Consider the following 24,843-nt stretch of genomic DNA (forward strand, 5'->3'; position numbering starts at 1 on the left):
TTCCAGAAAAATTAAAAATATGCAAAGTTCTACCAGTCTATAAGAAAGGTGACAAATATGACCAAAATAACTACAGACCAGTATTTTTACTCTCTGGTTTCTCAAGAATACTATAAATGCTCATTCATCATGGGATGATCACATTAGTAGTAGTAGTAGTAGTAGTAGTAGTTTATTCATCCAGCAACAGTTTAAGTATGGATTTCATAAGGAACATAGTATAACAAAATAAGATAAGGGTGTACAGCTTCCTACATAATACAACTGTTCATTGTACCCATCACAATATTTTTGGGGAATACAACTTTGATTACAGTAATAATATAAAAGCATGAGAAGGATCTTTTAGAAGAAATACATTACAAGTAAATAACTGATTTAACAGTTTTGTTCAGAGCCTTTTACACAGAATTTGGAGGAGGATTACAAGTAAATAATTGATTTTACACTTTTGTTCAGAAAAATTAACATTGAGGCTGTGGCAAGCATTTGATTTATCGTACTATTAACATATAGTAAATGAATGTAGTTACTTGCTACAAGGTTGTTGCAGATATTCATTTATACTATAATAGCAGTTGGTCATTAAGAATTTAAATATTGCTCCCTTGAATGTAGACACTGTTTTTATTTCTTTTAGCTGAGTTGGAAGTTTGTTGTACAATATAGTACCCAGATTGATGGTTTGTTTATGTGTTAAAGACTTGTTTTCTCTTGTTATGTGGATGGCAATGCACATTCTTGTCTTGTACGAGTGAAGATCTGAGTTGGTTTTATAATTATCAATGTGCATTTTTATATTAACAGCACTTTATATAAAAAAAGGCACGGTAAGGGTAGAATATTTAGATGTTGAAATAACTATTTGGAAGGTGTTAGCCTTTTACTGTTTGAAATTATTCTAACAGCTCATTTTTGTAAGGTGAAGATGGTTTTCATGTTTGCCTTTTATGATCCCAGAGGGTTATGCCATAGGTGATAGCAGAATGGATGTAAGCAAAGTAGACAGTTCTGCTACACTCTCTTGTACACATAGTACTAATTATGCACAATGCAAAGCAAGTAGAACTTAACTTGTTAGTGAGGTAGAGAATGTGGGCTTTCCAGTCTAGATTTTCATCAATTTGCACACCTAAGAATTTTGTGGCAGCTACCCTTTCAATTTGTTTATTTTGAATTTTGAGGTTCACAACATTATAAGACTTTGTTTTCCTTTAATGTATAGAATTATTTTTTGAAATATTTAAGGTTAGCCTGTTCTGTTCAAACCAGTTTTGTATGTATTCCAACACTCTGGTTGCAGATGTTGGCAATACCCTATTTATGTCTGTTACAACAATATTTGTGTCATCAGCAAATGAAGTTATGTGCATGCCACTGATTGGGGTCTTAATATCATTAATATATATAAGAAATAAGAGAGATCCTAGAAAACTGTCCTGAGGTACTCCGATTGGTACTGTCTGCATGTCCAATCTGTACACAATACTTTGGTTTTTATTGTTTGCTGAAGTCATTTCTGCTACCTGTTTTCTAATGTGGAGATATGACTGAAAGCATTTTAATGCAACTCCTCATATACCTATAGCTTCTAGTTTGTTTATCAAGATATCATGATCAACAGTATTGAACGCCTTCGATAAGTCCAAGTTTATTCCAACTGTACTGTTATTACTGTCAAGTTCTGTTACAATGTTTTCGATGAATTGGGTAATTGCTGTTTCTGTACTCATGCCTTTGCAAAAACCAAGTTGGTTTACAGAAAAGAGATTAAATATTTCGAGGTAATTTGTAATTATATTTTTCATGAGAGTCTCTATTATTTTTGAAAATACAGATAACAAAGCTATTGGTCTATAGTTTCCCACTACATATATATTACCCTTTTTATGCAATGGTTTTATTTTTTAAATTTTTAATCATTGTGGGAATGCCTCTTGTGTTAATGATATGTTTATGATAAGTGAGAGTGGTTCTGCTATGAAACTAGTGCATTTAATTATGACTGAATTTGGTACCTCATCAGTTCCAGAGGACATTTTATTCTTCATTGTTTTTATTATCTTAAGAATTTCTAATTTACTTGTGGGACATAGCAATATTGAACTACCACTTTGCTCTCTTTGAACTATGGTACTACTATTACTAGCAAAAGTTTTACTCAGACTGACTGGAGTGTTTATGAAATAGTTATTTATGTAATTTGCTAGAGTACCATTTCTGAGTAACACACCACGATCGTCTTTTAATACAAATGTCACCTTGCTTTTTAACACTTTTCTTTGTTTCCTTTTTTACTATAGTCCGTATTGCTTATGACTTGTTCTCTGTCCCTATGATTACTTTGTCATTGTGCATTGTCCTGGATGTTTTAATTACTTTCTTATAAATTTTTTTATATGTCTTAGCATATTCTGCAAAGTGTTCATCTTGGTTGTCTTTCCTCAGTTGATTGAGAAGTTTTAGCTTTTGACTGGATACTCTGACAGCAGGTGTTATCCACTGGCTGCTGTTTCTTGGCATGACATTAATTTTTGTCAGTTTTTTTGGAAAACACATCTCAAATATGGACATGAAAGTGTTATAAAATGCATTGAATGATTCATCAGTTGATGATTTTTGAGTACACATCTTCCCAGGTTTCTTTTGCTAATGATTGGATAAAAATATTAACCTTTTCTGGCTAGAAGTTTCCTAGGAAACATAGTAGTCTGATTTCGGCACAACGTGATTTCCAAAAACAGAAGTCTAAGGAAACCCCCTATCTCAAGCCTAACAGAATCTGTTATAGATGCATTTGATAAAAGAAATTCTGTATCTGTTACGTTTCTGGACTTGTCTAAAACTTTTGACACAATCACCCATCAGCACTAATTGAAGAACTTGAAAGCTATGGCATACATAGACATGCAGTGCAATGGATAAAATTATGTGTCAGTTACATAAAACAGTAAGTGAAACAGAATCTGGGTGCAGATCTGAAATTGGAGATTATAAGTATAGTGTCTCTCAAGGATCTGTACTTGGCCCACTTCTGTTCAACTTATTTATAAACAATAATAAGGTCATTGAGAAGGATGAAAAAATACTGTATGCTGATAAGATGACATTATCGAAAGTAATCTGGAAACACTGGAAAGAAGAGCATTCCTGTTGACAAATACCACATTACAGTGACTTGTTTATTTATTTATTTTTTTGAGATACATATTCCATAGATCCAGTATGGCGTGATTACGCATGGATGTGGAATGAGTCAAAGCAGATACAATATAGATATCATACAATACAATACACACTGGTATGTTACACATGGTAGATGAATGATTCAAAATTGGTACAACACAATAATATAATCAAGATAATAAACAATATATTACAAAAATGCAATAGTGATAAAAAACAATACAGATAACAATGACAGGAAATAATCTGAATTACTACTCAAATTACTTATTTCAGTTGAAGAATTCATCTAAAGAGCAGAAACATTTTTCCAATAGAAATTCCTTTAGCTTTTTTTTTTTTAATAACATTTTATTTTCTTTAAGACACTTTATATTACTCGGGAGTGCATTAAAGATTTTTGTACTTGTGTACTTTACCCCTTTTTGCAGCAGAGAGAGATTTTTCTATTCACAGTGCATATCACTTTTCCGCCTTGTGTTATAATGATGGTATGCCTCATTTGTTTCATATTCAGAGGAATTGAGAAGAGTGAAAGCCATGAGTGAGAGGAAATATTGTGAGGTACTGGTTAATATACCTAACTGTTTAAAGAGATTTCGCCATGAGGCTCTTGTGGGGACACTACATATAATTCGGACTACTTTTTTCTGGCTTAAAAAAATTTTTTTTTGAAAGTGGTGAGTTGCCCCAAAAGATTATTCCATAGCACATCACTGAATGAAAGTAGCCAAAATATTCAGACTTTGATACGTTGATGTCTCCAATTTTGGAGATTATTTAGATGGCAAATGTTGCTGGTCTAAGCTTATTTAGTGTTTGCTGTATGTGGAATTCCCAGTTGAGCCGGTTATCTATGTGACCACCTAGAACTTTGTGCACTGAACACTCTGCAACTGTTGGCTCCCATGTGCAATGTTAATCTCTTCTGGGCTTATGTAACTGGATTGGAACTGCATATAATTTGTTTTACAGAGGTTTATTGCTAGAGAATTTGCCGTGAACCAGTTCAGAGCATTTGCAAGTGCTTGGTTGGCATTTAACTCTACGTCAGTGGAGGTTTTGCTGGCTGTCACTATACTTGTGTCATCGGCAAAACATTGTGATATTGCTAGCACTATTTGAGGACAGGTGTAGGTCATTAATATATATAATAAATAGGAGGGGACAAGGACTGGCCCTTGTGGAACTCCATGATGTACTGTTCCCCAGTCAGACTCTACCTCTCCTACTTGTAGATTGTTAACACCTAATACTATTTTTGTTGTCTATCTTCTAGATATGATCTGAGCCAGTTACCCATTTGTCCAAAGATTCCATATTGGGCTGCTTTTCCTAAAAGTATTGTGTGATCGACACAGTCGAAAGCCTTAGTCAGGTCACAGAATATGCCAATGGGTAATTTTTTCTTGTCAAGGCATTCTAAAACATTATTTGTAAGTGCGTAAATTGCTTTGGATGTAGATATCCCTGATCTGAAACCAAATTTTTGTTTACTAATTAGTGCAAATTTTTCAAGGTGATTGAATATCCTGATGTATATTAATTTTTCAAAGACTTTAGAACATGCTGTTACAAGAGAGGTAGGATGATAGTTGGAAACATCTGTGGGATCACCTTTTTTGTAGAGGGGCTTCACAGTAACATACTTCATTCTGTCAGGGAAGATACCTTGATTTAGAGAGGAATTGAATATATGAGCTAGAACTTTAGAGAGTTGATTACAGCTGGGTTTTAGCAGTTTGCTGGAAATATTGTCTACACCTGACGAATTTTTACTTTTTAGAGACACTATGATTTTTTTTTTACTTCTTGCACAGTTATGGGGGCCATACCTATCATGTCTATAGAGTTAGAGAAAAGTTCTTTCAGAGTTTTTATTGCCTTTTCTGAAGAGCCTTTGCATGCTGTTTTCTCAGCAACAGTTAAAAAGTGCTCATTTAAGATTTTAGCTACAATATCTTGATTTTGAACTGGCTCAGCTTCATTGTTAAGAGCAATATTTTTGGTCTTGTTGGGGTAATTTGCACCAGTCTCATTTCGTATCACTTCCCATATAGTTTTGGTTTTATTAGTGGAGTTATTAATTTTTGAGCACAGATACAAACTTTTTGATTTCAGAATGACTTTGTTCAATATTTTACAGTATTTTTATAGTTATTTAAAAGGTTAGGTTCATCTGATTTTTTTTGAGGCAATGTACAACTCTCTTTCTTTTGCAAGAAATCATAATTCCAATGGTAATCCAAGGCTTGTTGGTGGATTTTTTAATATGGGTTTTATATATTCTTTTTGGGAAGGTACTTTCAAATATTAGAGTCACTTCATTGCTGAAAAGGTTGTATTTGGAATTGGCATTTCTACATTATATACTGGACTCCAGTCTATGTTTTGGAGACATGATTTAAAGATCTCAATAGTTTCATCAGTAGATTTCCTAGTAATTTTCCAGTTGGGACCATTATTAATCTCACAAATACTTGAATTGTTAATGGTGAGTCTTTGTCCATCATGGTCAGAGAGACCATTCAGAACTTGCCTGACAGCTATATCATCAATCTTGGTTATGTCAATAAATACATTAGCAATTAATGATTTTGTTCGTGAAGTTATTCTGGTGGGAAAATTTACAACAGAAGCAAGCTTATATGAGGACATCAAGTTCTCAAGATCTACTCTGTCTCTGGAGTTCATTAGGAAATTTGCATTGAAGTCTCCAACAGCTATGACATCTCTACTGAGTTTAAATATGCGTATTAAGAGTGCATCTAACTGTTTCAAAAAAATGCTAAAGTTGCCTGAAGGAGCCCTGTATAAAGCAACTACTGCTATATAAGAGTTATTTGAAGCCAACTCTATGGCACACACTTCAAACTGCTGATCTATACAAAAATTCAGCACATTAATTACACTACATGTGATGCTGTTTCTGACATAGATCGCTACTCCGCCTTTTTCTATAAATTTCCTACAATAAAATGTTGCTAAGCAGTGATTATCTATAGCAAGTTTTTCAATATCTGACATAACATGGTGTTCACTAAAGCACAGAACATGGGCACAATCTATACCTTGTGGCTCCTACATATTAATTAAGAGTTCATTAATCTTGTTGCTCAGGCTACATATGTTTTGATGGTAAATAGTCAGATTTTGATTTCCAGAACCACTTATACATTTATCCCTAAAAACGAAATATCAGTTGACAGAGTGGGTTTGGTATTTCTCACTATCCAATTATTCAAGTTGGTCTGTTTCCATGTACTGGGAGCCTGGGAAGAATCAGCTTTACCTGGTGTTTTCAGCAGCCATTTGTCCAATGTCGTCTCTCTATACCCATTCCTGCAGTCTTCTTGTGTTGTGGAGCACTCATTCTTCGAATGTGTGTGTTTTGAGTATACATTGTTCCTAGCATTTATGACGATTTCACAAATAATGGACGCTAAGTGACTTTTTCCGCGCCGATTGAGGTGAAGGCCGTGATTGGTGTAAAGATCTCTACTAAAATGTTGCACCTTAACCATTTGTACATTTGTGTAACAGTTGCAGATTTCTGCATCTTGACTGTTTGTATATGCTACTGCCCTGTTTACACACGAGAATTGAGGCAAGTCATACCTGTGTGGAATATCGAGAACAATGACATTTGAGTCATTTAGATGGTTTAGAGCAGATTTTAGGGCATTAACAGCATGCAAACCATCATTGTGTGTGACGTCATTTGCACCACCACATATTACAATGAAGTCTTCCTTCACTGTCTTTTGAGAGATATTGTTTACAGTTGAAAGCACTTGCTCAAGACGAGCACCAGGTTTAATTGTACCAAATGTACAGAATGACTTTATAATAAATCTAAAAAAATAGTGTTCATGATGTTCATGAACAGAGAAAAGGAAGATCACATAGCAATATTCAGAGATGCAAAAACACTAAAAGAAGTTACTCTATAAAATTTTTGGGAATTACAGTTGACAATAAGTTCCAATGGGTACAACATACAGACAGTGTCTGTTATAAATTAATCACCATAATACTTATTATGAAACAGTTTGCACAACAAGCTAACAGAAAAACTTCTATCCACAATGTACCATGTTCTAATTGAATCATGCCTACAGTATGGAATTACTGTTTGGGGAAACTCCAGCAGTAACAATACAAAAATAATTTTTATATTGTGAAAAAGGTCTTTAGGACAATTTTAACAAAAATAATATGAGCTTCTGCAGAACTGCTTTTCGTAATCTAAAAATATGCACTTTTCTATCCATGTACATGTAAAAAACAATAACTTCATTAATCAAAGGCAATGATGCAGATACAGATGTTTATTCATATGCTACAAGAAATAAAGGCTAGCTGAGGAGTACACCACACAGACTGAGAGGTGCTGAAAAAGACCCTCAACATTCTGATATGCGACTAGTAAAGTATCTTCATAAGATTCTACAGAGGCACTGGAAAAGGCCCTCAATACTCATGTTTGGAACTAATAAAGCATCTTACTCAGAGTGTACAGTACAATATGAGTGAAAGGACGTCTCAAAAACTTCTGAAGGATTACTTAAAGGAAAAAGAATTTTTTAGTGTAGAGGAATACATGTGCAAAGAATGAGGAATGTTACTATTACTTCCATGAGTCTACTGTAATCATTTGGAAATATGATATTATGTTATATTTCAATGACTTGTACTATGCTGTTTTATATTGTGATACTGGTATGTAGGCTAAATATTTTAGGATATTGTGTTAAGTTTATCTGTCCTATATTATAGGTACCACATCCAGTGCATGATGTAACCAAAATGGGACCAAATGAAAATCAATAAGTCAGTAATCGTCACAAATGCTTACTTGAAGATCCCACCAAAACCTGTTGGGTATTTCTGTATTAATAATGTGCAGCTGGACTATCAGTTTTATGCCTTATCACTACATAATACTTGCTTCCTTTAATGTGTATATAATGATTAAATTCACTAGGACACAGGACAGTACTTCTATTCAGGAGATCAACTCCTAGACAAGGTCACACAGAACCATGGAGTCCTTCAGAGTAGAATAGAGAAAATAGTTCAGGCAACTGGAAAGGGAGAAGAGGTTGCAGGTCACTGAGATTCTTAGCTAAAAGTAATTCACTTTGTATGAGGCTGAAAGGAGGCAAAAGTCAAGGAAAAGATATCAGAGATTATTTAGGAAGTTAGCAAAGCACCCAATTCTCAGAAAAGCACAAAATTATTTTAAAAAACTGTTTCAAATTGGTGTTATGCTATATTCATTTAGGCATGAATGATCCTATCAAATTTGACAAAATTGCTGGTTAAAATTATTGTGTAGCATAAAAAAATGCATTTTTACCTACACAATACCAAAGATCAATTAAAATAATGTACTTCTTTAACTTATAAATTTTTAAATGTAACACTTATTTTTATTGGGTTTAAATACACTGAAAAGCCAAAGAAACTGGCTTATCAACCTAATATTGTGTAGGTCCCCCGCAAGCACAAAGAAGTGCTGCAGCACAACATGGCATGGACTTGACTAATGTCTGAAGTAGTGCTGGAGGGAACTGACACCATGAATCCTGCAGGGCTGTCCATAAATCCAGAAGATAATGAGGGTGTAGAGATCTCTTCTGAACAGCATGTTGCAAGGCATCCCAGATATGCTCAATAATCTTCATGTCTGGGGAGTTTGGTGGCCAGCGGAAGTGTTTAAACTCAGAAGAGTGTTCTTGGAACCACTCTGTAGCAATTCTCGATGTGTGGAGTGTCGCATTGTTCTGCTGGATTTGCCCAAGTCTGTCATAATGCACAATGGACATGAATGGACGCAGCTGGTCAGACAGGACACGTACGTACATGTCACCTGTCAGAGTCGTATCTAGAGGTATCAGGGGTCCAATATCACTCAAACTGCACACGCCCCTCACCATTACAGAGGTTATCTCCATACCCATACATGTCCATTTGCTTGATACAATTTGAAGCAAGACTCATCCTACCAGGCCACATGTTTCCAATCATAACAGTCCAACGTCAGTGTTGACAGGACCAGGCAAGGTGTAAAGCTTTGTGTCATGCAATTATAAAGGGTACATGAGTGGGCTTTGGGCTCTGAAAGCCAATATTGATGAAGTTTCATAGAATGGTTCATACACTGACACTTGTTGATGGCCCAGCATTGAAATCTGCACCAGTTTGCGGAAGGATCGCACTTCCGTCATGTTGAACGATTCTCTCCTCTCATTGTTGGTCCCATTCTTGCAGGATCTTTTTCCAGCCACTGGGATGTTGTGGATTTTATATTTTACTAGAGTCCTAATATTCACAGTACACTTGTGAAATGGTCATACGGGGAAAAGGCCTATTTCATTCCTACCTCAGAGATGCTGTGTCCCATCGCTCATGCTCTGACTATAACATCACGTTCAAATTCATTTAAATCTTGATAAACTACCATTGCAGTAGCAATAACCAATCTAACAACTGCACCAGACACTTGTTCTATATAGGTGTTGCCGACCACAGTGCCGTATTCTGCCTGTTTACATATCTCTGTAAGTGATTTCTTACTAACCAAATATAAAACCATTATTCTTTACTGTGAGAAAAATATCTGGGTAGGAGAAGCAAAAATTAACATAAAACTAATAAATAAGTGATGAGAGCAAAATCACAAATGCTTAGTTCAGTGAGATATGAACAGGGTACACATAAGTAGCCATAATAATGAATTTGTGAAGTAGTCCTGTCAGCATCTAGTCAATAATAATCCAGTTGCTGTACATGCCAAAATAAAAATTACCATTATCCTTTACCAGTCTTATTCCTATCACTCCTTTTCTGGAAACACTTGAATGGCCACTTCTGTTTTATGTTGTTGTTTGTTCATGCTTTAGTTTATTTTTGTTATCTTCTAATATGGCTGATGATTGTGTAGGCAACGGGGCTAAGAATTGGTACCATGGTTCAAGCATTCTCAACTTTATTTGTTGGAGCAGTCATTGCACTTCTGTACACATGGAAACTTGCACTTGTTGCAATGGTATCAGTGCCAATTGTTTTTGGAGCAACATTTCTTGAAGCAAAAATCATGCAGGGAGGTGGACTGGATGAGAAGAAAAAGTTGGAACAAGCAACAAAGGTAAGTAGCTTTGTGAAATTGATGATCACACATCTGAAATGTGGCCTGTCTAGGTCTAGTAGATGTAAATTTTTTATATAGACTCATTATTTTTATTACTGACTTAGAGAAGAATTTATTTCCAGTTGTTCATTCATGGTTCACTGCTTATACTGTTGCCTGCTCATTCAATTCTCTCTGCTTCTTTGTAGTCAGTTTCTTGTATGTGTAAAGCTGCTTCTGTAGTGTTATTGCTTATATTTTCACAACATATTTTTCATGGTTATCTTATGTATTTCATTTGTAAGCTCATCGTTATTCATATCATAGCATCTAATAATTATCAGACTTGGTAAATATTTAAAATGGTATTTTTTTATTTTTAAATTATGTCTTCATTTTGTACTTGTGTATAAAATGCTGTTGTAAAATATTTACACAACTAATTCAATAAATCTGATAAATTTCTGTGTGATAAAATACGATTAAAAAAGGATAGTATATGTATTCAAGAAGGTCACAAATGACACAGATCAATAACATATCAGTCCTGAAAAATTAGTTGCATTAAGAGATGTCAACTGTACAAAGATCATTCATAGAGTTTTGATAATCACAATTTACATTGTGGTTTTTACAGTATGTAGTATCTGCAGCTATGGAGTTGCAAGAAAGCACTTCCACTCAGTTCATTCATTCATTTGATTCTGACATCATTGGAAAGATGAATTCCATAGATATTAGTCTTAATATACTAAGAAACAGATGACGTATGAAAGGATTTGGCTCAGTACCACAACAGCAGTTATTAAGGAAAGCATGATCAAGTAGGATTCAACAGAATTTGTGACTGGACTGAGACTTTCTTGGTAGAAAGATGCAAACATATTTTGTGGATGGAGAATCATCAACAGTTGTATAAGTAACCTGGGGCATGCTGCAGGGATGTGTGTTGAGACCCTAATTATTCATGGTGTGCACACTGGTGTGCAAAACAAGAATGAAAGTAACTTTTCCATCATGTGTCACTGCCAAGTAACATAGCTTGGTGGCACTTGGACCAGACATAAAAAGAGTAGTACAGAAGGCAACTAAAAACATATGCACTGAGACAAACAGAAATGGCAGTTTTATTCACAGACAATAATTATGTTAAAGTCACTAGATTCACAATGGTCACCTGTACATGACGAATGGCAAGATATAGTTCTTAATAAGGGTGTGATTACCACCAACAACAGTGCATACTCAGTAATGAGCTCCCATGCTGACCAAAAGGCCAGCAGTATTGACCACTGCTGGATGATCATTGGTGCATCTGGACATGCTGCAATAGATCTCCCCAGTGCATCCCACATGTGTTTGATGGGATTTAAGGTAGGGGGTGGGGGGGGGGGGGGGGGGGAGGTTGGGGGAAATGGGCAGGCCACGCCATTCACTGAAATCCTCTCATTCCAAGACCTCCACTAGTGCTGCTCAGTGCAGTCATACAGTGACATCCATAAAAATAAATTCAAGGCCAAATGAACCTCTGATAAATGCACATGGTGAAGGAGTACAATGTCACAATAACATTGACCTTTGAGCGTGCCGTGTTTAAAGATTTGGAGGTCAGTGTACCCATGCAACATTTGCCTCCCCACACCATAGCATCTGTACCCCAAAACAATCATGTTTGACCATGTTCTCTGGTGCATTCATATTCCCACCTTTCAACATATTACGACATGTCCAGCATTTTATAATACAATGTTGCCTCAGTCTCCCCCTGTTTCCTGGAATTCAGCAAGATACAGCAACATCTGGAGCAAATACTCCTCTCAAGAGGGAGAAGTTTATTCGACATCCATTCTCTTGGTCACCTCCATTGTATTTACATTACAGTCATAAGCATGCATACCACTCAACTAATCTCCGTTCCTCCGTTCCATTCGTTAGTTTCCCATCTGCCATACCTCTCAACATACATATCTCCATTGCTTGACAGGGAAACCTATGTTTATGTATGGATTACACATGAAAAGTCTATGCCTCATTGCTGTGATACATAACTGGTAATACACACGGAGCATATTTAGTTTACCAAAACCACACCACGCCATTCTCTCTCTCTCTCTCTCTCTCTCTCTCTCTCTCTCTCTCTCTCTCTCTCTCTCTCTCTGTGTGTGTGTGTGTGTGTGTGTGTGTGTGTGTGTGTGTGTGTGTGTGTGTGTGTGTGAGGGAGGGAGGGGGGGGGGTTCAAATGTATATGGGTGCAAACATATTTAGTTTACCTAAACCACACCATGACATAGTCTCTCTCCTAGCAAACTCACCACTATTTTCAGTGTATTTTATTCTCATTGGTAAGGTAAGTGCTCAAAAGTTTGTCTTGTATAAAATTTCTTGCTTATGGTTCAGTGGTGAACTCTGCAGAAATTGCTTTATTGTTCAGTGGTACCCAGGCTTAAAATTCATAAGAATAATGGTATTTCATTCATACTTAATTCCAATTTATTTTCTTTCTTTCCTTGGTTGATTTTTAGTTGCATATTTGTTCAAAATAATTATCATCTGTAACAAAGTCACATTTTTCAACATTACAGGAGATTGCATTATAAAAGGCTTCACAAATATACATCAAACAATACTAAATAGTCACTTTGTAGTGTCACCAGAACACAGAGTCATTGTAAAGACAGAGAATCACCTTCTGGCATGCTTTTAAAAAGCAAATGACATACAAACTGTTTACAACAAAGTAGGAAACTGAACTGAGATATCCTGGCATGCTTTTTGCTACTATTTGTAACTTGGGTGCTTGACAATGTCATTACAGTTATTTTACTAATATCTTTTTTTAACATATTTATAAACTGAGACAAAATTATGTGTTTTCATGTGTGGAAAAATCAAAGAACAAAAATTGTGATAAGAAAAATGTCAAACAATTACGAAATAAATATAGAAGGTTCCAGTATGGGATGTCTATAAAATGTTGTTTATATTTTCTAGTTTTGAGATTTTACATCAGATAAAAGTGTTTCTCATAAAGCTAACTACATTTTTGTAATAAAAAGATAACTGTTTAAACAATGGATAATAAATCATAGTCAGGAACAGTTTAAACTAGGATTCATGATTGTTGCATGTTTACATGACATTTGCTATGATTCAGATAAATTAACTTTGTTTCAAAGTGAAATTAATAGGATAACCAATTTTCTGAAATGTTATGTTTACACAGTATGAGTTTCAGAAATGTTCTTGTTAATTGTAAACAAATAAGAAAGATATTATTTCTGTAAATACTCCAATGTATCATGTGCTGTAAAGGAATTCATGTCATCATACATTTCAAATCTAAAATGGTATCTAATACTTCAATTTCAAAAGTGGTACCAAACAGTTCATTTTGTCATTTGCCCACCCAGCACTTGTCTTTAGGTGTCTTAAATACAAAAGTTCATCAACTAATTCTATAACTTCATTGCCAATATGTCTAATTTATTTCTGATTTGGTCCTTGAATGTTATTGTAATGCTGTTATAGTTGATTTCCTGACCTATTTTCATACTTTTTCTATATTTTCTTCCTCTAGTTGAAGTTTATTTGCACTGGAGGCAAACAGTACAGTGTACAAAGGTAATAATGAAAGTCATTTACCAGCAGTACCTCTGATATTTACTTACTAGAAAGGCCCCACAAACTGCAGTTGGTCTTGCGCCTTACCAGTCTTCTCCATCCTCTTTGATCCATGTATTCTTCTCTAACTACTGCTGTTCTGATTCCCTTAATCCACCTCAGGCATGGTCTTCCCCATGTTATGTTACCTCTGAAGTCTTCTTCCACCACCTACCTGGTGATCTGCCCTTCTCAACACATTACATGTCTGCCCCCAGTAGCTGAATGGTCAGCGTGACAGAATGTCAATCCTAGGAGCCCAGGTTCGATTCCCAGCTGGGTCGGAGATTTTCTCCACTCAGGGGCCGGGTATTGTGTCGTCCTAATCATTATCATCATTTCATCCCCATCGATGCGCAAGTCGCCGAAGTGGCGTCAAAGCGAAAGACTTGCACCCGGTGAACGGTCTACCCGACGGGAGGCCCTAATCACGTGACATTTATTTAACACATTACATGACTATACTACTTCAGTCTGCTCTCTTCAATCTCTGCCATAACGTTCAGTGATTTGCAGAACTCCTACAGTCTGGGGTTTTCCTTTTTCTCTAGTTGTCTCCACCCTTCCCTGGTCCAAAAAAACTGTCTCAGAACAACAGTCTCAAATGTCAAGAGTTTTCTTTCTATCTTTTGTGCCAGTGTTCAGTTCTCTCTTCCATATAATATTATGGGTTGTATTACAGTCCTGTAGACCATAATTTTCATGGATCTAGATAGAAGCTGGGACTTGAGCAGATTTCCCAATGCACACCCTGACCTGTTTTCTATTTGAATTCTTGCCATTATTTCCTGGCTTATCACATTCCTTTTGCTGAGTTCTGCCCTAGGTTATATGAACTCTTTCGCCCTTTCAGAGATTTTACCATCTATACCTAAAGGTCTGTTATAGTTATCTCTGCTCACTATGAGGTATTGGGTCTTGTCCACATTCATCTTTAAGCCTGTTGTCATTGCCTCTTCCAGTAACACTGTTCCCATCTGAACCAGGTCTTTCTCATTCTGTGCTATTAAAACTACATCATCTGCGTAGGGCCAGTGTTTTGATCCTTCTACCTAGCTGAATTCCTGTTTCTGGGATCATTAGTTTTCTCATTTCTTGTTCCAGTACCAGATTAAATAGAAGGAGAGAGAGGAAGTCTTCCTGTTGAGATGTAACTTCTTCAAAAAAAAAAAAAAAAAAAAAAAAAAATTGTAGTGGTGTGATAAAAATTTTCTGCAAATAAGTCTCATCAGAATTATTCAGTTCAGGTAGATGGTGTAAAACAGATACTTTTCTTCCTATCCAATGTCCTGGTGATTCTGACAAGAACAGGATCAGTAGAATTATTATCAGTGTGCAATGTTACTTGAAATAACAGGTATATATTTATAGGTTTTTAAGATATTTTATTACTCAATGTGACACAGCTCAACTGTGAACCTCAAACTTCCCAACTTATATCCTAATATATACTTTCAAACACTTATTTAGTTGTTAATTTTAATTTTCAGTTTACAATTGGAAGTTATTTCATCAAGTAAATTTTACATATATGCAGAAACAGCATAAATGTTACTATTTGTTTCACACACACAAATTGGCCAGAAAACAATCATAACATTTGAATTTACATCAGATATGCACAGTAAACAATGACTTTGACAATATCATTACATTAAGTATGGTGTTTCTACCATGTTTTCAATGTAAATTTTAACAGTGCACTCAGTTAACTTTTGCAATAATTCTGCATTTTATGCAGGAAGTATCTTTTGATGATTTGTTAACATTTGTTGGGTTTCATTATTTCATTAAACTTACATAATTACTTTGAGTACCAGCAAACATTGACACATGTTTTTTTAGAAAAACAGATAGTAGCAGTTCTTATAATTTTCTGACCATTCGTTTATGTTTATTGGTTGGTACACAAAAATGAGTAACGTGATGTAACACGTTTTCATTACACACTGACAGAAAAAAATCACAACACCAAAAACACATTTAATGTAAAGTAATGAAATGTTGGGAATACATTTGTCTAGGCAACATATTTAAATAAAACACGTCAAATTGCAGACAGGCACAGCTAAAGGACACTCACATTCCTCCCTGGATTTTCCATTGTTTGATGAATATATTTAAATGATTAACACTGCAAAGATAGGACATTGAAAACGTGAAATGCTGGTGCATTAATAACTGCTGTAGCTGCCAGAATGTTGAATGCAAGCTTGCAAACATGCATGCATTGTATTCTACAGGTGCTGGACTTAGTTTATGGATGGAATTCTAAGGCTGTTGCACTTGCTCAGTCATTAAAAGGACAGCTAATTCTGATTGTGGATGATGGCAGAGTTGTTGTCCGATGATGTCCTGTATATGCTCAATAGGAGACAGATATGTAGACTGAGCAGGTCAGGGCAACATTTTGACACTCTGTAGAGCATGTTTAGTTACAACAGTGGTATGTGGGGGAGCATTACATCTACATCTACATCCATACTCCGCAAGCCACCTGACGGGGTGTGGCGGAGGGTACCTTGAGTACCTCTATCGGTTCTCCCTTCTATTCCATTCTCGTATTGTTCGTGGAAAGAAGGATTGTCGGTATGCCTCTGTGTGGGCTCTAATCTCTCTGATTTTATCCTCATGGTCTCTTCGCGAGATATACGTAGGAGGGAGCAATATACTGCTTGACTCTTCGGTGAAGGTATGTTCTCGAAACTTTGGCAAAAGCCCGTACCGAGCTACTGAGCGTCTCACCTGCAGAGTCTTCCACTGGAGTTTATCTATCATCTCCATGTAACGCTTTCGCGATTACTAAATGATCCTGTAACGAAGCGCGCTGCTCTCCGTTGGATCTTCTCTATATCTTCTATCAACCCTATCTGGCACGGATCCCACACTGCTAAGCAGTATTCAAGCAGTGGGCGAACAAGCGTACTGTAACCTACTTCCTTTGTTTTCGGATTGCATTTCCTTAGGATTCTTCCAATGAATCTCAGTCTGGCATCTGCTTTACCGGCGATCAACATTATATGATCATTCCATTTTAAATCACTCCTAATGCGTACTCCCAGATAATTTATGGTATTAACTGCTTCCAGTTGCTGACCTGCTATTTTGTAGCTAAATGATAAAGGATCTATCTTTCTGTGTATTCGCAGCACATTACACTTGTCTACATTGAGATTCAATTGCCATTCCCTGCACCATGCTTCAATTCGCTGCAGATCCTCCTGCATTTCAGTACAATTTTCCATTGTTACAACCCCTCGATACACCACAGCATCATCCGCAAAAAGCCTCAGTGAACTTCCGATGTCATCCACAAGGTCATTTATGTATATTGTGAAAAGCAACGGTCCTATGACACTCCCCTGCGGCACACCTGAAATCACTCTTACTTCGGAAGACTTCTCTCCATTGAGAATGATATGCTGCGTCCTGTTATCTAGGAACTCCTCAATCCGATCACACAATTGGTCTGATTGGAAAATATCCCCTGGAATGTTGCTCATGAATGGCAGCACAGCAGGTTGAATCACCAGATTGACATATAGATTTAGACGCAGGGTGCATGGGATAACCATGGGAGTGCTCCTGCTTTCATAGGAAATTGCTGCCCAGACCATAATTCCAGGTGCAGATCCAGTGTGTCAAGCATGCAGACCGATTGGTTGCCGGCCCTCAACTGACCTCCTTGTAACCAAAACATGGCAATTACTGGCACTGAGGCAGTACCAGCTTTCATCAGAAAACACAATAGACCTCCACTTTGCCCTCGAATGAGCTCTTGCTTGACACCACTGAAGTTGCAAATGGTGGTAATTTGGGGCCAGTGGTATGCACAATACAGGGCATCTGGCTCAGAGCTGTCCTTGAAGTAACTGATTTGTAACAGTTCATTTTGTCACTGTGGTGCCAGCTGTTGCTATAATTGCTGCTGCAAAAGCAGTACAATGCACCTGAGCCATAAACCTAACATTATGGTCTTCCCTCTCATTAGGGCTATATGTTCATCTGGAACCCAGTCTTCTTGCAATTGTACAGGGCTATTACAAATGATTGAAGCGATTTCACAAATTCACTGTAGCTCCATTCATTGACATATGGTCACGACACACTACAGATACATAGAAAAACTCATAAAGTTTGGTTCGGCTGAAGCCGCACTTCAGGTTTCTGCCGCCAGAGCGCTCGAGAGCGCAGTGAGACAAAATGGCGACAGGAGCCGAGAAAGCGTATGTCGTGCTTGAAATGCACTCACATGAGTCAGTCATAACAGTGCAACGACACTTCAGGAGGAAGTTCAACAAAGATCCACCAACTGCTAACTCCATTCGGTGATGGTATGTGCAGTTTAAAGCTTCTGGATGCCTCTGTAAGGGGAAATCAACGGGTCGGCCTGCAGTGAGCGAAGAAACGGTTGAACGCGTGCGGGCAAGTTTCACGCGTAGCCCGCGGAAGTCGACGAATAAAGCAAGCAGGGAGCTAAATGTACCACAGCCGACGGTTTGGAAAATCTTACGGAAAAGGCTAAAGCAGAAGCCTTACCGTTTACAATTGCTACAACCCCTGACACCTGATGACAAAGTCAAACGCTTCGAATTTTCGGCGTGGTTGCAACAGCTCATGGAAGAGGATGCGTTCAATGCAAAACTTGTTTTCAGTGATGAAGCAACATTTTTTCTTAATGGTGAAGTGAACAGACACAATGTGCGAATCTGGGCGGTAGAGAATCCTCACGCATTCGTGCAGGAAATTTGCAATTCACCAAAAGTTAACATGTTTTGTGCAATCTCACGGTTTAAAGTTTATGGCCCCTTTTTCTTCTGCGAAAAAAATGTTACAGGACACGTGTATCTGGACATGCTGGAAAATCGGCTCATGCCACAACTGGGGACCGACAGCGCTGACTTCATCTTTCAACAGGATGGTGCTGCACCGCACTTCCATCATGATGTTCGGCATTTCTTAAACAGGAGATTGGAAAACCGATGGATCGGTCGTGGTGGAGATCGTGATCAGCAATTCATGCCATGGCCTCCACGCTCTCCCGACTTAACCCCATGCGATTTCTTTCTGTGGGGTTATGTGAAAGATTCAGTGTTTAAACCTACTCTACCAAGAAACGTGCCAGAACTGCGAGCTCACATCAACAATGCTTTCGAACTCATTGATGGGGACATGCTGCGCCAAGTGTGGGAGGAACTTGATTATCGGCTTGATGTCTGCTGAATCACTAAAGGGGCACATATCGAACATTTGTGAATGCCTAAAAAAACTTTTTGAGTTTTTGTATGTGTGTGCAAAGCATTGAGAAAATGTGACTTCTGAAATTTTCCCGGCGTATTTCTTCTTCTAATAATTTCCGGGTATGCAGCCGGATCCCGTCGACATTCTGCCACGATATTTCGGCCCAGAGACGTCCGGCCATCATCAGGTGAGTACACAACTACTGAAGAGCCCAGGTGCAGTCGCGGTATTTATGCCGAATCTCGCGCATGTGAAATGTACTGGCATCCTACAGCGCATGCGTCAGGTGTTGACATGCGCAGCATAGCCGAGTTGTATGTGCTGCCCTCGGTGGTGGAAATAAAGGTTCATCTAGTCATTGAGTATCGAGTGACACTGTCGATTCCGCTGTGATTGTATAATTTTAATATTTAATAATAATAATTTCAGCTGGATAAAAATTGGAATCCTGTTATTAAAATTATACAATCACAGCGAAATCAACAGTGTCATTCGATACTCAATGACTAGATGAACCTTTATTTCCACCACCGAGGGCAGCACGTACAACTCGGCTATGCTGTGCATGTCAACACCTGACGCATGCGCTGTAGGATGCCAGTACATTTCACATGCGCGAGATTCGGCATATATACCGCGACTGCACCTGGGCTCTTCAGTAGTTGTGTACTCACCTGATGATGGCCGGACGTCTCTGGGCCGAAATATCGTGGCAGAATGTCGACGGGATCCGGCTGCATACCCGGAAATTATTAGAAGAACATTGAGAAAATATCTCAAATAATAAAGTTATTGTAGAGCTGTGAAATCGCTTCAATCATTTGTAATAACCCTGTACATTCTGGTGAACACTGTTGCCAGCAGTCTTGTACAGTGGCTACATTCCTGCCAAGTCTTTCCACAACACTGCAAAAGGAACATCCAGATTCTTGTAGCCCTATCACATGACCTCATTCAAACTCGATGAGGTGTCGATAATAGTTTCTTTGTCGCCTTAAAGGAATTCTTGATTAACATCGACTCACCACATCCAATCTGAAAGGTAACTGATGCTCACAATGGTTACAGTGTGTATTTAAAGCACTGATTTGCATCCTCATAGTGATGCTGCTAGTGCCACTCATGTAAGTTCAGATGTAGAAGCATGCCTACCAACTTTCATTTACCTCAAACAAGCCTTCTCGGCATTGCAATTTTTTTATCCATAGTGTATGTTAATTGAAACAGAATACGACAATTTCAAATGTTTCTACCAACTGACTGAGATTATGCATTTGACATGTTAGTTCTTGTAACCATTTACATATTACATTATCCACTAGGTGCAGATTACTACTTTGTTCATGCTTCTGACATTATGTTTGTTTTGTTCTTTGTCTAATTTGGAATGGTTGTATGTTACGTAACTAGTCTACTAAGGTAATATACAAAAGAGATCCATTATATTCTTCTAACAGTATTGGAACCTGGGTGGTGGCAAGCCCTTAGTGAAGTAAGAGTTGTGGTAATGTGTTCAATTTGCTTTCCATTCTGGTTTGCCACATTTCACTGACACACTTCAGACCTGACCACAAACTTCTCCACATATTTCCACTCACTTTCATCTTTCCTGCATGTGTTAGTTTTCTGGAAACTTGCACCCTTTCTAATGCTTGTCAGGTTGCTTACATGCTCACACAGAAATACACTTTTATATCCTTTTTGGAACTCCACAAAAAGACAGTGAACATTTCTTGATAATTCTCAGCCCTTTGATAACACTTGGTCTATGACTGCTATTCCCTTTCTAAACCCATATTGTTGGAGTCTATGTACTTTTTGTTGGAATCTAAGTACCTCTATATATGGTGTTAGCCACTTCAGCAACAGCATGCTCCGGATCTTATACACTGTACATAGTAAAGTAATTCCTTTGTAGCTGCTGCATTTCATTGGGTCTCATTTCTTAATCATTGAGCATGTGACAGACTGTTTCCATTCTGATCAGATCCTTTCTCCCGCCAAATCAGGTGGTACACTCTCTCTTGTAGGATACCTCTTCTTTCTTTCAACATCTCTGCAGGTATTCCATATGTTCCTGGTGTCTTGCCTTTCTTCAGCATTTTGCATGATATCTCCTACCTCTTCCATGCTTGGCCATTCATTCTTCCCTATTGGTATTGTCATTCTATTTTCTCTGTACAATTTTTGTTCAATTCTGCTCTCATAACACTGTTGACAGTTTCATCCAAATTCAAGATATTTTTGAAATAGTTTTTAAATTCCTCCATAGATTTTGCTTCATCTGTTATCATTTGCTCTGCTTGACCTTTGATCACATCAGCTCTTGCATTATATCCTTACTTCAAACACTTGGCTGTCCTGTAAAAGTCTTTCGTATTGCTTACTGTTTGATCCTCTTTTGCCAATGTTATCTTGCTGATGTTGAGTCACAGAAAGACACAACAAAAGTCCTGCTATACATTTAAGTTTTTGGACAAAAGGCCTTCTTCTGAAGTAGAGAACACAGATATTCACACCAACACAACTGACAAACACCAGACCACTTCTCTGGCCTCTGAGGAAAGACTGTGTACAGCAGCAACTCATCATGGGAAAAGCAATTTGTTGGTAGTGGAGGTAAGGGAAAGACTGGGGTGAGGACGAGGAGGGGCAGCAAAGTAGTGATGGGGGAAGGTGTACTACCTGTGGAAGCATGCATGGACACGGTGGGAGCAGGGCACAGCTGCTAGGTACAGTTGGGTGATTTGAGGGGGAGGGGGGAGGATAGAAGTAGAGGAGGGAAAAACAGTAGTGGGTGCATTGGTGGAATAAAAGGCTGTGAAGTGCTGGAGTGGTGGCAGGGAAGGGCAGATCGGTGAATGTGAAGTTGAGGCTATGGGGGTTTGGGGAACATATGACATATTGCAGGAAGAGTTCCCACTTGCACAGTTCAGAAAATCTGGTATGGTGGGAAGGATCCAGCTGGCACAGGCTATGAAGCAGTCATTGAAGTGAAGTATGTTCTGTTAGGCAGCATTAGGTGGTCCATCTGTCTCTCAGCCACAGTTTTTTGATGGCCATTCATGCAGGCAGACAGCTTGTTGGTTGTCATACCCACATAGAAAGCAGCATAGTGGTTGCAGCTTAATTTGTAGATCACAAGACTGCTTACACAGGTAGCTCCGCCTTTGATGGGATAGGTAATGTCTGTGAGCAGACTGGTGTAGGTGGTGGTGAGGGGTTGTATGGAACAGGTCTTGCTCCTACGTCTGTTGCAGGTGTATGATCCATGAAGCAAGGTGTTAGGTGCAGGGGTGGATTAGGGATGGACAAGAATATTTTGTAGGTTTGTTGGATGGCGAAACACCACCACAGGAGGTGTGGAATGAATATTGGGTAGGCTGCTCCTTATTTCAGGGCAGGATGAGTGTTTGTCGAAACCCTGTTAGAGAATGTGATTCAGTTTGTCCAGTCCTGGGTGGTTCTGACTGAGTCATGAGAGAAGTGTTCCTTTGTTGCTGGACATGAGGAATTTGGGAAGTGGTAGGGGAGGGGAGGGGAGTCAAGAGATCTGTTTCTGTACATGGCTAGGAGGGTAATTTCAGCCTGTAAGGGCCTCAGTGAAACCCTTGATGCATTTGGAAAGGGACTGCTCAGCACTACAAATGCAACGGTCATGGGCGGCTAAGCTCTAAGGAAGGGGCTTCTTGGTCTGGAATGGGCTGCAGCTGTTAAAATGGAGGTATTGCTGGTGGTTAGACAGAGGCAGTGATTGTATCCATCTGTGAGGTGGAGGTCAACATAAGGAAGGTGCCTGCTGGGTTGAGAAGGATCAGGTGAAGCGAAAGTGGAATAAGGTGTTGAGGTTCAAGAGGAATGTGGTCAGAATGTCCTCACCCTCAGTCCAGGTCATAAAGATGTTATCGTTGAATCTGATCCAGGTGAGGGGTTTGGGATTCTTGGTGGTTAGGAAGGAGTCCTCTAGATGGCCCATTAATTGTTTGGCATAGGTTGGTGTCATTTGGATGCCAATTGCTGTACCATGGCATTTTTTTTGTAGGTGATGCCTTTAAAGGTGAAGTAATTGTGGGTGAGGGTCAAGATGGTCATGGTGACATGGAAGGAGGTAGATTTTGAGTCAATCAGGCATTGGGAAAGGTAAAGCTCAGTAGTGGCAAGGCCTTAGAAATTAGGGATTTTAGTGTAGAGGAGAGGTGGTGTCAATAGCAATGAGCAGGGCACCAAATGGTAAAGAAACAGGAACTGTGGAGATTCGATGGAGGAAATGGTTGATGTGTTTTACATGGGAAGGTGAGTTACAAATAATTGGGTGAAGGTGTTGGTCCATGGGAGCAGAGATTATCTCCGTGGGGGCATAGTTAATGGCCAAAATGTGACATCCTAGTTGATTGGGTTTATGGCTTTCAGGAAATATATAGAAGGTAGGGGTGCAGGGAGTGGTAGGCATGAGGAGAGAGAGAGATTCAGAGAAGAGGTTCTGGGATGGGCTTAAGGATTTGAGAAGAGACTGGAGATCCTGCTGGATTTCTGGAGTGGGGTCATTATGGCAGGGTTTGTAGGTGGACAGATCTGACTGCTGGCTCCCTCCACCAGATAATCCCCACTGTTCCAAACCACTATGGTGGGGCCATTGTTGACCCATAGGATTATCTGGTTGGGATCCGTTTTCAGGCCTGTGGATGTAAGATTAGTTTAACTGTTGAGGGATTTCATGAATGATGATGAGGCAAAGTTTGAGATTAAGACATTTTGGAATGCTAACTGGGGGTGATTTTGGAGCAGTAGGTTTGGATCACAGTTGGAAGGAAGAGTTAACTGAGTCATGTGGGGTTCAACGTTATGTTTTGAGTTGTGCTTTTGTGAATGTATGTGTTTTCTGCTTTAGAAGAATGCCTTTTGGCTGAAATCTTAGATGTATAGGGGGTCTTTTTGTGGTGCCTGTCTGTAATTCAACATCTCCCCTATGTGGTGAGCAACAACCTATCCTTTTCATAATGCTGTTGTTTGTATACTGTTGCTTTTCTGCTTGGAGGACTTGTTTTTGCTTCTCTAGCTGTTTCCATGTATCCCAACCTTGTCCTTTCATTTTATTCATTTGTCAGCAATAACTCTTATCTCTTGTTGGCAGTATCTCGACACCTAGCAGTTGAGCATCTTCTGCCTGCCCTTCTTCTGCCCAATGGTTACAGCATTATCTCATCTCTGAAATATTTGACTGCAATCTTGAGCTTTGGCCATAATTTGTGTACGCTACCTCCCTCTTCTTGCAGGGTGGCAGACCTGTGTCGAATTTCAAAAGCATATCTGCCCTTAGTGCAGGCCTTTCTCAGTAGATCTGGGTTTTATTTTTCAGTCTGCTTTTCTTCTCATGCAGTCACAGATTTTAAACAGTGGAAAGTCCCAGCTGGAATAACAACAATATGGAAAGGATAGATTGCTGCTACTCACAATATAGAGGATGCATTGAGTCGCAGACAGGCACATTAAAAATGTAAGATATTAAAACTTTTGGACAAAGTCCTTCTTATGCAGTAGAAAGCACACATGTATTTACACAAGCACAGCTTTCAGCCATATGGCCACTGTGTCAGGGCACTGGAGCCCAATGAGTAATTACC

General features: G+C 38.4%; 1 protein-coding gene across 1 annotated transcript in view; it reads left to right on the forward strand.

Moving 5' to 3' along the window:
• The window catches only part of LOC124622655 (multidrug resistance protein homolog 49-like), a 385,512-nt gene that overhangs the window by 297,076 nt on the left and 63,593 nt on the right, over window positions 1-24,843 (forward strand). Inside the window, exon 18 of the mRNA XM_047148447.1 lies at window positions 10,136-10,339. Coding sequence (XP_047004403.1) covers window positions 10,136-10,339 — 204 coding nt within the window. The remainder of the gene's footprint in view (window positions 1-10,135; window positions 10,340-24,843) is intronic.

Source organism: Schistocerca americana, chromosome 7 (assembly GCF_021461395.2).
Source record: "Schistocerca americana isolate TAMUIC-IGC-003095 chromosome 7, iqSchAmer2.1, whole genome shotgun sequence".
In the NCBI taxonomy this organism is placed as follows: domain Eukaryota; kingdom Metazoa; phylum Arthropoda; class Insecta; order Orthoptera; family Acrididae; genus Schistocerca; species Schistocerca americana.